The sequence below is a fragment of the Rhamphochromis sp. 'chilingali' genome, assembly GCF_963969265.1.
Source record: "Rhamphochromis sp. 'chilingali' genome assembly, chromosome: 10".
Classification (NCBI taxonomy): Eukaryota; Metazoa; Chordata; class Actinopteri; order Cichliformes; family Cichlidae; genus Rhamphochromis; species Rhamphochromis sp. 'chilingali'.
Genome location: NC_137937.1, coordinates 36,051,067 through 36,064,605, shown reverse-complemented (window position 1 = coordinate 36,064,605; position 13,539 = coordinate 36,051,067). Strand labels below are relative to the sequence as shown.

The window sequence follows — 13,539 nt, the reverse complement described above, 5'->3', positions numbered from 1 at the left end:
CCCTCCCTGAGCTTTGTTGTGTTAAAGGTTTCTTCCTGTTAAAAGGAGTTTTTCCTTTCCACTGTCGCCAAGTGCTTGCTCATAGGGGGTCGTTTGATTGTTGGGTTTTCTCCGTGTCATTGTAGAATCTTTACCAACTGTTGTTGTGATATATTTATATCGATAAAATGAATTGAATTAAGAAAAAAATAATCATCTGTCATTTTTTTCTGTCTGCTGCTGATCTGTTTACATCGTATATGGTGGTCCAGAGTATCTGAAACCTGTGGATTTTACAGTGTCCTTTTCTGGTTAATGCTCTGTTCAAGTCCTTGCTTGGTTTGTAAAATCCAGGCTCACATAACTGCTTTTTAAGTACAATTCTGACATGTTTTTAAATCCGATTTTCTTCCTCACTCTTCACCTGATGACTTTTGTCAAATTTTGCAAATCATTCACATTCAGATTGTTTTATTTCTTTTTGTGCACTTTTAACTGCCTAGTGGGTGTTTGTGTGTGTCGCTGATGTTGTCGTGAGTTTAAAGTGGACGGCTACTGGTGGTAAAGAAGTAAGATATCGTATGCAGTTTTAGCCATCGTCCTAGAAAGATGGGCACATGACAGGCCAACATTCATCTCGAGCCAAGAAGCACAGAGTCATCCAGCACTGCGGTCATTACTGTGACTGATAAAGTTGGGTTGACTTTCATGACATGTGGGGTGCAGAAGACAGGGGGGAAGGGACAACATGCCAACCGGGTCTCAAAGAAAACTGTGTGCTATGGCTGTTATGGAGATGTGCTTCAAAAGGAAGGAGGAGGGGGGCCTCAGCAGCAGAATGTGTAACAAAGTAATACGACCACATTCAGAGTCACTGGCTCTGGCTGCGTGAAGCGCCGTGTCTACATCATGTGACCAGTATGCTGAAAATACACAACGAGTCATTACTTTTACAACAATCACTACAATCAGTGTTACACAACAAATTTGTCTTTAACCACTTTTTACCAAGTAGTTTTGTTTTCTATGTGTATCATTAAAAAATTGCATAACTCTTTTCTGAGGTGTTTGGTTCCAGTCACTGTACCACATGCACTCCACAGCCTGCACACACACCTTCAACCTTCAGCTACAGGATAAGGTTATCAACATATGAACATCTACATCCAAAATGGTCCTGTCACTGTTTGCCTTTTACCCTTCTTTCTTCCACATTCGGTGCTTTTTCTCCATTCCCTTCAAAGCCTCCGTAATCTCATCGTGCCTGAAACTTGCACAGGATATGTTGAGTGTAGTGGTTTCATGTAAGTGTTGTCCCCCCAAAAATTAATATATTTAATGTTGTTATTTAGCCTTCTAACAGAATTCATGGATAATTTCAGCTAAGAGAAAGTTTTATACAAATTAGGTCATGTAAATGAGGGAAATAGGAGACAGAAATTAAAAATAATCTGCAAAATCAAACACGCAGAGCTGTGGTCACCTCTTGTGAAAGGCTTGTAAGGGAGCAGCTGAAAGTAGATTCAACCAAGAACCAAGAAATCCTCAAAAATGCAGAAAATATATGATCTTATATTTTACTTACTCTACCAAACCTAAATAACAACAGTCACCATGAGCAGCATATCTCTGGTTCCTCCTGAAAAAGGTGTTTATAGTGTTCTTGGAATTATCCCAGTTCTCTTAATGTGAAGTTAGTGGATTTTATTTTTTATTTTTAAGTGAGGATTAAATGATTTTCTCATGATAAAATTCAGTTTAAAACATTAACGTCCACAAATATCATTGTGTTTAATTACAAAAATGTTTCAGTGCTTTTTGTTTAATTTCTAGATGCTTTCTCTTAGCTTTAACTTTTAACATAAATAGTCTTCAAAGCATTCACCAGCAGTGCTGTCTAACCCAATGCTTTTAAGACCACGTATGCTCAAGCTGGAGAAACTACAATGTTAATATTACAATATTTGTATTTTTCTTAACCTGGTAAAACAGGAGGTCATATTTTGTTGTCCTGTTGAGTCCTATGACTACCTATGTAGCTATGCACCTATAAATGTACATTTTATTAAGGGTCTTTTATATTATACTGCTGTTTTTTTTTTTAACAAGGTGCAGCTGTGTATACTGTATTTAGCCACCTGTTTCCCAGCCTTGCAGTACTATCTGCAGACTCTTTGCCACGATTTGAAGAATCTGAGAATCAGACGACAGGTAGAGTCTCAGAGAGAGAGCGACATGCTCGGGGTGGACTTGATGTGTAAATTTGTCCCTGTCAGCAGACTTGTAGATTGAGTGCATTGTGAGTCAGAAATAGCGCGAGTGCACAGGAGATGGTGCTGTTTGTGTATATTTAGACATTCAAAAAATAATGATATGACAGCGACATCACATCAGATAGCAGCATGAGGAGCTGGCCTTGCGTAAACCCTGGATTAGGACTTGAAAACAGCTTGCGTTTGTAAGCAGGGCCGCAGGCCAGGACTCACGCTGTGTGAAATCGATACTTCTGATCTGAGCTTTTCTTTCACAGCCTTGTTAGCTCGATGTCCCAACCCTTTGCGCACACAGGACACCTGTGTTTGGAGCTCCTGAGCTCAGCACATGCTCCAGGAGCAACGTTAGTGGCTCCTGTTACTCTGAGATCGTCAAAAGTCAGTTTGAAACCACGTTGTACTGCACAGCTTTTTCAGTGTCGGTCGCAGAGAATACGAAACATGCTAAGTTTTTAAAAAGCGTGTCCACTGGAATTATTCTTAATATAAGCAAGAGGTTACTGGGGCTCCTACAATAGAAACCTTCAATGTGGGTTTCATTTATAGGTTCAGCGTCAGATTTCACAGCAGCTCTAACCGGATGTGTCTGCAGTACCAGCACCTTCGCTAAAGCTGTAATGGTTAGAAAAACACTGCCCTTGGAACCTGAGCTGCAGAGCTCATCGCCAAACATGAGACTACTGTACTGTAGTTACTGTCATTCATTGCAGTAATAGGTCCATGATTGCAGAAGACGTGTTTTTACACGCTGGTGTGGTGTCTCCATAGCTGCATCAGAATAAACTTCGTACCATACTGCACTGAAATGTAACTCGGGGTGGATCGCTGTCTCTCAGTGAAATGAAGGAATATGTTTAACTAAAATCTCAGGCAAAGTCACAACTCGGGAAAATTTTAACTGACGACTTTCTGACAACATATGTGATCACGCAGCAGTTAGCACAGAGAGATGCAGTGTTGGCTTTTCGTAGTTAACATTAGGGGAATATATAAGTAAAGCTACATCATGCAGAAACCTTTAGAAGGAAATAAATCAGTGCCAACATTTGAATTTGACAGCAGTCCACCTACACCGCTCCCCTCTGTCCTGATTTCCTCCCATCAAGTGACACAAGAGTCAAGCCCCACTAAATATCAATAACCCTACTACTACAAGTCAAACTGAAGAGTGTTACTGTCAAGGTCTTCTTGTCCTGATAAAGCAGTGCTTTTGTGTCAGCATAACTTCATTCATAACTACATTCAGCATCTTATTATAAAGAAAGAGATCCAGAAGAACAACAGAAAGAGGAACACAAGACTAAAGGTGGGTATTAGAAAGGGAGAATGGAAGGCAGACTGGGCACGGGTAAAAAGAAGTAAATACAGATAAACCCACAGTTACAAAAACAGGAAGCAAAGCAGCAAGGAAGTCACTGCAGCTTATGGTTTAGTCATGAACAAACCTGTTAAACCAAAGGAAGTTTTTGTCCTCTGAGTTTATCATGAAGCGTTAAACAAAAATAATCTTGGCTCTCTTCTTCTAAGTTTACATCTGCAGAAATCTTCCCATCTTGTGCATGCAACACATCGTAAGTTTTAAAGCTGGACTAACAAACTAAAACCAAAGAAGGGTCCAGAAGCCATGTTTCCTATCAAATAACTGAACTTGTCTGAGGTCTTTGTACCTGTTTGTTCATTTCCCTGCTAGATGTCAGCGTCAGCTAAATGCCTGAAATGTAAAAATGTAGTGTGACTGGGGCAGGAGGCCAAATGGAAGTGCCAGCTTAGCAGAGATATAAACTGTCCCGCGCTGCTCCGCGATGAGTGATGCAGTGACAAATGTGACACGGGGGGGAAGCTGGGGCCCAAGAGGGACGATGACACCAGCAGCGAAGCACGAGGGTACAAAATATCACAGGAGCGTCCGGGCTGTGAGGAGAGGGCGAGCGGTGATAGTTAACGATGGCCTCGCTTCCCGTCGATCGCATGCCTTTACGGTGAGACTGACCTGTTTGGATTGCTGTAGTGGGAGGTGTGTGTCGCTCTGAGATGAGATGCAACATGCGGACATGTGCACCGGTTTGTAATTTATCATCATGTGAGCCTCGCAGATTCCTGCTGTATCCACTCCTCTCAGCCTCTACCACTTTATGTGCTTTTGCTCTCCATCCAGCACATTCTCACTGCAGCTCCAGTTCTAGTTTTGTTTTCTTTGCTCTCCTGAGTGATGCAGTTCAGCCTAAAGCTTTACATTACACAAGAAGATGACCTAATAAATATCCTTTGTCTGCTTATTTAAACAGGCATCCTTCCTCTCGTATCCTGCATTGCAGTTTTTCTGTTTTTCACCCGGAAGCAGACGTTTTTAACACCTTATCCTCACACAGATTTGGTTTCAGGTTTTCAGATGTCTGTCTAAGAAGAGGGATCCATTTTCTCCAGAATTATGTTTTCCTACTCTAAATGCTCATTTCAAAGTTTTCACTTTAATAGTAATTATGCAGAGCTGAGAACTGTGCTTTGCAGGCACCATAGAGTTCTGAACAAATACAGAAAACTCAGCAATTCAGGCTCATGCAGCCCTGTGTCCTCATACAAGTGGTTTCTGGGAAATGACGCCGAGCTTCAGCGTGCTGATGATGTGGTTTCCCAGGAGCTGTTTTCTTTTTAACCCTTGACACTTGAACTGGGAAAACTACGGCTGTGATATTTTACCATATACTCTTTGATGCTTGTGTACTTTTAGTGTTCAAATATTCATTCCTCCATGAACCAGTGTCACAGTGGATTTGAGACACAGTTGATATTTTAGTTTTCAGAAACAATATATATATATATATATATATATATATATATATATATATATATATATATATATAAAATCAGCCATGGTCATATAGGGATATTGTCATGGTTACAGGTATGAGTCATATAATGATTCTGATGAGTCGTTAAAAACAAAGATCTTAAATTACATATAATTTAAGGGTTTTAGTTTTCCACATATATATCCTAACACGTTATGGCTGCCCAGTGGGATCTCCGCTTGTGCAGTTTGCTCACAGACCACTTGATGGCGCGCTCGAACCAGTTTCTGTTCAGCTCGTGGCCTGAAACGTTTCCTACCCGGTGTTTTTTTTTTTTTTTTTTTTTTTTTGATATTTGCGTTTTCATAACGTGGTGGAAATAAGGAGTACTGATCCAAAAATATTATCACGTTTTACTTTCTATCACTCTGTTTTTTGTTTGCTTGTTTGATTTTCTTTGACATAAATATCCTGCAGATTAAAGGTCACCGTCGGGCTGATAGACGGTTGTTATTTGGGTGTTACAGCAGCACTTCACTGCTGTCTTCAGTTTGCGGCGTGTTTAAAAAATTATAAATTTAAATTATTTGCACCTATTGATTTATGGGAAACTCGTGGCGTCTCTGTAACTGGCTGTTCACGGCTCTTCAAAGAAAAAAATAAGTCTAATGATTTAATGGAAACGAATCGTAAATGTAGGCGTACGGCGCGGATTTTATTCAGTAAAGTAAAACAATAGGTCGCTTACCGAGAAGCCTGAAAATCATGGCCATGTATTTTTTGCTTTAAATAAAAAAAATAAATAAAAATAAAGACTAAAAAAAAAACTGTCGGAACATTTTATATATATATATATATTTTTTCTTTTACATAAACTTTATTTCGATAAATACAAGACCGTATTATCAACGGGAAACACCCAATGTGCAGGTATGATAAAGGTTTTTTTTAAATTATTTTAAAGTTTAATTAAGAGGATAATGTGTCCTACCTAAATAAAGACAATGGCTGTAGTAGTAATAATAATAATAATAATAATAATAATAATAATAATAATAATAATGCTCATTTGCAAGGAGGAAACATAGTAGATAACCATATATCCATATAATGTACAATAAATATTTCATCATCAGATTTATTAACTGTAATAGTGTCTTTGTTTTCGAGTGTGTTGGGGAAAAAATTTACATAATATGTTTATATTTATTTTAGTAACACTGAGCTTTGGCAATATATAAAATCAGTTTCTTATAAAAAATGTAAATAAGGTAAAATAAGGTGGTTTTGTCCACTTTTTGCATCCCTAAAATTAATGTTATAATGTATGAATACAAAACACAGAATATATAAAGATTTTATTTAATATATATTTGAGTTGCAGTCAAAAAAAATCCATGAAGGCCACAGTTTGAAAATAAAGCTATTTTATTGTCAATGCATTCAACATGATTAGATAAACTATCAAGTAGTAAATTCCCGCAAAAGGAAGAAACACTGAAACTATTCCCCACTGACACAAAATATTACACTTTGTATTTCAAATAAAACAAATTATTTACATTGTAATGTATAGACTGCATCTTAAATCAATATCATTTCATATTACATGCACTCTGAAATATAGTCTGACATAATATCCCCAATTTGTGTCCATATTGGTTGTAGACATGAAAAAACTCGCTGCGTTGTAAACCATGATGTATGACTACATTTGTCATTTTTCTCTATATTTGCATTTATATGATATAAAATACAACTTACTGTACAATTACACATATTTAAATCTTCCCTTATTCTCAAACTTTTAAGTGAACTTTTCATAAATAGATTCATTTTTGAAGTCAAAACGCATTTGCATACACCCAAAACATTAATTGTTTTTACAGGGGAGTAGAAGCAAACAGACAGAAAAGGAATTCAAAGATTATAGTCCAAAGTGAAAGTAAGTGCAAGGGGTGTTCTTGTGTTTTTAAGTGGTCTATTTCCAGTTGGAGTGCTTAAATCCAGGCAGGTTGACAATCCGTCCATGTTAAACAAAAGTCTCGTCCTTGTTAGTTTCAAAAAGTCAGTTATGGGAGGTCATGTGACGTGACAAGTGATGCCGTTCCCGGAAGGACTCGTTGCATATGGGGCACTTGAGCTTCTCCTCGCGCCGCCGCTTGACCAGAGGCTCCATGGAGTACTCCTTTTTGTGGTGGGATCGCATGTGGTAAACCAGGTCTGAGGTCATGCGGAAGGAGGCGTTGCACTTGGCGCACCAGTTCTGAGCGGGCAGACAGAGCGAGGTGAATGAGGGAGGCAGCAGGGTGAGAGCTGAGGGCATCTGAAGCTGGACAGGTCCGGAGTTCTTGGGCCAGAAGGCGGTGGCGTAGACAAAGGGGTTCTGCTTGGCCATGCCGCCCGGCACGGGGCAGTTGGCGCCCAGTTCTGCACCCTGCAGCTTGGCAGCAAGGTGGTCAGCCTGGTAGAGTCTGTTGGAGGAGATGGTGTCGCCCACCGCTGGGTGGCAGTCCAGCAGCTTGGGTGGCATCACCAGTGGTGAGATCTGCGAAAAGGAGCGAGATGGCTGACTGAAGGCACTCTTCCTCTCCCCACCACTGCCACCTCCTTGCTGGCTGACGGAGGTGAAAGCACTGCCCATGGGCGAGCTTTGGGGCGGCTGCGTCTCTGACAGCACAGACCTGATGCTAAGGTGTTTCTCCGAGGGGTTGCTGCTGGGCCGACCTCCATCTTTGTTTTCAGAGTTGGAGCTTTGGAGACTTTTGCTGCTGCTGTGCTGTTTGGAGTGCTGGGCTGACTTAACCTCAGTAAAGGCGCTGCGCTTTACCTCTCCCAGCTCTATGGAGCCTGGTGGGGAGAAGGACCGGTGGTTGTCCTCTAGGCCATATGCTCCTCTGTAATTCTGCACAGACGTTGCAAGCTCATCTTTAGACTTGGACTGCGGAAGGCTGGGTCCTCTGCACTCCCTGTCCTCTATTTCGGAGAACTTCCTCTTGCCCGAGCTCTCGCTGCAGATCTCGGCCTCCTTGTCACTCGGCGGCCTGGTCCGATTGTTCTCTAGATCCCTGGCTAGGTTATGAAAGTCTGTGGAGGGTTTATTGTTGTCCTGATGACTGCTGAAACCTTCGGAGCGGACTACCTTTGGGCTGGTCCTGGTTGGGGTTGCGTTTAGTCGCTCTGTGCCGCTGTCTTTGCTGGGCTCCTCGTCGGCTGCAGCAATGCTCTGCAGTCTCTTGGTGCAACGGAACCGGAGATGGGCCAAGAAAGGGAACTCAAACTGGAACCGCTGGCTGCAGTCCGGACAGGAGTGGTGGGATGAACCTAACCGGAGGACAAAAGGAAATTATTGAAAATTTACTTCAAGAATATGACCTTTGTACTGCACTGCAGTAAATATAACTTTATGTATTCTTTAGTGCATTGTGTGAAGCCTGCATCGGATGAAATCAAAGTAAAAACTAAAAGAAGAAAACAATAAATGTCATGGTTTAAACACAAGCTGAAACACTTTACTGTCTTGACTGGCTCACCTTTGCTTTTGGGAGGCACTCTGCTGGAACTGAGCAGCAGCAGGTCGATGAGGTCTTTGCCGTACCAGACCAGCAACTCCTCGTCCTTCTCGATGCGTCGGAGCGAGCGGTAGAAGAGCTGGCCGTTCTTCACATAGGCCTCCAGGTTCTGCTCCTCTTTGTCCCGGGCTGACTGGACCAGCCGCAGCCACATCAGGCCCTCCGAGGTGCTGTTGGCCGCTGAAGTGTCCACCTGTGCCATCAAGCAAGAGCATTTTGGGTTAATACTTAAATAATTAATTTCAAATTATTTCCACCCCATAAACCTCTCAGGCTGTTTTTTAGATGCAAATGGGAAGAGAGAATTACCCCCAAACTGCTGCAGAAACAAGGAGGGCACAACGTGTATTTTTATAGTTTGGAATCTAAGTTTAAAAAAATAATTCAGGGAAGACAAAAAATGTTCACAATGCTTTAATAAACCTAATTTTCCACTTGAAATTAAGCAAATTACTATAGCTATTAAAAACAAGCAAAATCTACTAGTATGTCCCTATAAGATTTTAGTGACCATATATGTTTTTTTATTCCTTTTTTTAGCCTTTTGGTTTTCATCTCTAGGGATATATTTAATTATTGGACAGAAATAAATGCACAGAAATTTAAAAACATTGTCATTTTAGGCCAGTTTAGATGCCAATCAGTAAAATCTGTCTTCAGTCATAATTGAGCTAATTAAAACCTGTATAAGGGATGCATTAAAATAAAATTATTTCAAATTTGTGATCAAAATAAAGCTCCACTTACCCTAAATATATAAGGTGCTGTGCGCTTGTCGGTGGATTTCAGAGCTATGAAGGCGATGCTGTCATACAGAGACGTGTGGCTCAGCACGCAAGGCCCGAAAATGGCGTTTTCCGGGATGTCGCACGTTGTGTAGACGCTCGTAAAAATGTCCGTGAGACACTGCTGCACCGCTTTGGCGTCCCCATCCCACACCAACTTCTGAGAGCTGGACTCCTCCATGTCACACTGCGGACACACGGAACCACGAGAAACCAGCGTCAGTACAGGCCTCAAAAATGTCTAACGGAAAGCATCAAATTTCCTCTTTTTTGTCCCCAAAATGCGTAATTTCCTCTTTAATATATTCATCAAGCAAAAACAAATCACACATTGGAGCCTAACCTTTGGTTATTTAGTGGATTATACCCTCCGCTGTACCAGCTGATAGGAAATAAATCTCTTCCTAGACAGATTGGCTAAACCAGCTGTCAAGGGCGTCGTTGAGGGGCCCGTTTTTTTTCCCTTTTAATTTATTCAAACCACGTAATAAATTCATGACGGCAACACTTTCAGCATATTGATGATGTAGTTTCCCAATATCCGATTATATAACAATCACAATAAACAAAGCGACAATAAAAAACTAAATCAATCAGAGATTAGTGATCACGTGATTTTTTTCATTAATATATAATAATAATAATAATAATAATAATAATAATACTTATTATTAACAATAATAATAATAATGCTGTCTGTAAAAATAAGCGATATGTGTATAGGAATAAAACAATCTAGAATGTTTTCTTGTTAACAATAGTATACACGGCTATTAATCCAATCAGATTATTATTATATAATGTTCGCATAAGTGATATAATAAAGTATTAATGCTAATTTTAACATAAGAAGGTCTTCGCGGACTCCCTCAATGTCCTCTCTGCCTGATGCAAGAAAAATGAAAATGAAAAATTACTATGAAAAAAAAAAGTTTGGTGCTTCAGTATTTCCAGGTGCTTCCTGTTAAAGCGTTTACTGTATTTCCTACAGTTCCCAGAGTCGCTTTTAACGTCCTTACTTTTCCAGTGAGCTGACTGTGCTTCACGCTTGTGTGATCATTGATTTTTCTATAAATATTATCTTTATCCATTTAATATCGTGTCTGGTTTTGTTGGATTTCTCACATTGTCTGAAGACTGTTTTTGTTACAAAGGAGAAAAAAGAGAAGGATAATAAGACGACGGCGCCCTCAGTAGGAGCTGGTGAGGTCCGAGCACGTCCAACGGAGAGAGCATGTCCAATGGGTTTCAAGTGGACTGTCAAAGTCAGTGATTTCATGTCAGCCAACCTTTCTCTCCTTTCTACAAGCGGCAGCGTATGTCGCCTCATTACCATAATCCGCCACTTTCCCCTCTGAGACTGTAATTAAAGCAGCACGACCAGTTAATTATTTCTTTTCTCCCTTTCTAACCTCTGAATGTGTGTGTTTAGACGGCTGCGTCTCTTTCACTCCCTCCTCTCCTCCCCTCTTCCTCCTCTGGCGTTTAAATACTGCAGAATCTGTGCGCGGAAGCCTGCACCTGATGCACATTTGTTCGGCCGTAAATTAGGCACAAAGGACGGCAGAAATAAATAAATAAATAAATACAAACAATAAATTCAGACAAATAGCTTTTCCTTAAGACGCCATTTCTAAATTGTTGAAATGATATGTTGTATATAATGTTCTCTGATCACTGTTTGGTTTATTTTAGCAACAGCAAAATATGAATAAAAATGATTTACTGTTGTACTTTGGGCCTATAACAAAGTAACTATAATTAACAGTTTAGAGTGCAGTTGTTATTATATGATAATAATAATAATTATTATTATTATTATTTTTCATAGTCCACGAGGCGCGGTCTTGGCACAGTTCGTGCAAAGAAATGAAGCCATTAATTAGAAAATCGTTAAAGTATCATTTAAAAGCTCCACAGCTGGGATAAAGGTCTGTGCACTCTTGCGCGCAGGGAGAAACGTGGCTTTTGCGCGTAAATGTGATCCGGTTCAGAAATAAACGGGCGGATATTGATAACTGCTCTCGTGCCGGTGATTGGCGGTGGGAACAGATGAGCTACCGTCTGTTTGTCCCCGGTATCCGCAGTTGTTTTGTCGCTGCAAAAAGAGAAAAAGCGATGCTTTCCTCTGGTTTGGCTTCTACTGTTATTTATTATTTTCATTAGTATTATTGTTTTAAAAGAAGTGTGGAAATTTGATTAAATAACAAAGAACAGCTGCCACTGAAGTCGGCTGATTTATAGGATTTTGTAACTTCGTAAACGTTTAGCAGCAGCAGGAAGATTCTCTGGAACATTTTGCGCACACAGCCTTTCCAAAGCGGATCCCGGCGCTGCGATGTGAAGCTAAAAAAATTGTTTCCGGCACTAAACAGAACCTCTTTATGTTCAAAGGAACCCAGATAGTCGCTTGAGGTGGATGAAAGCCTCACAAATTATCGGGTGACTGATATGAGTCAAGGCCAGGCTCGAATTAATAAAAAAGAGACACCGAGCGGCGTGTTTGTACATCCAAACTGGAGGAAAGCAGCCATCCTCTCCCTCCAAACCCGCTGCAGGTGGGGGTGAGCTGAAACTGGGGGGTGTTTCACCCATCCGCTAAAACTGTCCCGAATCAGCGCTGTGATTGAACTGCGACAGCGAGGAAACATCTGCGTTTGCTTTATTTTACCCCCTATTTTTTTCCTGCTGTTTATTCTGCAGGACGCGTGCCGCGCAAAGCGAACCCACCACCCAACCCACCCCTTTTTCCTGCTCCAAAACTATCCGAACCACACACAGCTTTCACGTCACAGACCTACCTTTCCGTCGATGAGGAGGGAACAATAATCCACAAACGATTTGAGAGCGATGCTGCGAATCAATGCGGGGAAAAAAAGCCCCGAAAAGACGAGAGGGGGGATGCGGTGACGGTGATGGAGGTGATGATGGAGATGGTGATGCGCTCCCGGGCTGCTCCGTAGTATCAGTACATTTCCTCCCCAGTGTGCTGAAAGTGACAGTGCTGCTGCTGCCGCCGACACTGGCAGTGAAGGAGCGGGGCAGGGAGAGAGAGCTGCGCGGATAAAAGCAGACAGAGAGAGAGAGGGGGAGAGAGAGGCGTGCAGATGGGGCCCGATGCTCTGGCTGACTGGCACACCGACACACACTTTTTGTTTGCGGCACATAATCTACCCAATGAGGCGTGTCACTCTCCGTCTCCTCCCTTTAACTCTTCACTGGCCGACTGTCATTTCGTGCGATTTATGGATGTGCGGAGGGATAAAGACCCCTCTCACCCCCGCCCATTATTATTGTAATTCAGATGACAATAGTTGGTGGTTGTATTGGTCGGAATAAAGTGACATTTAAGTTGAAGATTTCTATTGTGAGGGGAGAGGAGAGAAGCCAACAGCAGCTTCGAGTTGTCGAGAGAATAAAAATGTTCTTCCATCATCATCATTATTATTACTGTGAATATTATTATCATTATCATTATTATTATCGTTATTGTTATCATCATTATTATTGTTGTTAAGTTAACCCAATAAAGCACCACTTCAGCCCCTCCAAATTTGGCTCCAAGCCTCCTTTATGCATGGTGGTACTGCTCAGTGCAACAAACCAACTTTCTCTGTGGTTTAAACTCGCAGCACTTTTAAAATTTTTTTTAATTTGGACTCTGAGCTGAGCAGGCATTACCGGGGGCACCGCGCGCTCCCGCTGCCTCCCGCCGTGCCAGCCGGTTCTCCATGCGGTCAGAGCGCCTGGGTATCCCGGGCAGTCTCTCACAGCGGATCTCTGCCGCTGCTGTCAGTGCTGCTGATGCTGTCTGTACTGTGTTCGGGCTCATTTAGGGGGCGCCAGTGTATAATTTGCATTGAGTGAAGGCTCGATATTGTAATGGAAATAAAGCTGCAGGTCAGGTACAGCTCACTGAGGACTTTTTTAATGTCTGTTTGAAAATAAGGCATTACTTTTATCTGTGCAAGAGATTTCTCCTAATGTACCCTAACTAAGACTTGACCAAAGTCTTAATATAGCTACTTAAAAAAAAATCAAATGTGTACTATTATGCATTGATTTTTCAACCTGCATGTCATTTTAAGATTAAAAGCTAAAAATCAAGAAGAGGAAGTTAAAGGCCCATTCTCTTATTGTA

At 41.2% G+C, this 13,539-nt stretch overlaps 1 protein-coding gene across 1 annotated transcript; it reads right to left on the bottom strand.

Annotated features, from left to right (window-relative positions):
* Positions 1-6,556: 6,556 nt before the first annotated feature.
* On the bottom strand, positions 6,557-12,511 carry prdm8b (PR domain containing 8b). The gene is made up of 4 exons (XM_080894072.1): positions 12,200-12,511; positions 9,361-9,585; positions 8,575-8,806; positions 6,557-8,365 (listed from the first exon to the last, which is right to left on the bottom strand). The coding sequence occupies exons 2-4, from the start codon at positions 9,577-9,579 to the stop codon at positions 7,110-7,112; spliced, it is 1,707 nt and encodes a 568-aa protein (XP_080750198.1). The 5' UTR covers positions 9,580-9,585; positions 12,200-12,511; the 3' UTR covers positions 6,557-7,109.
* Positions 12,512-13,539: the final 1,028 nt, after the last annotated feature.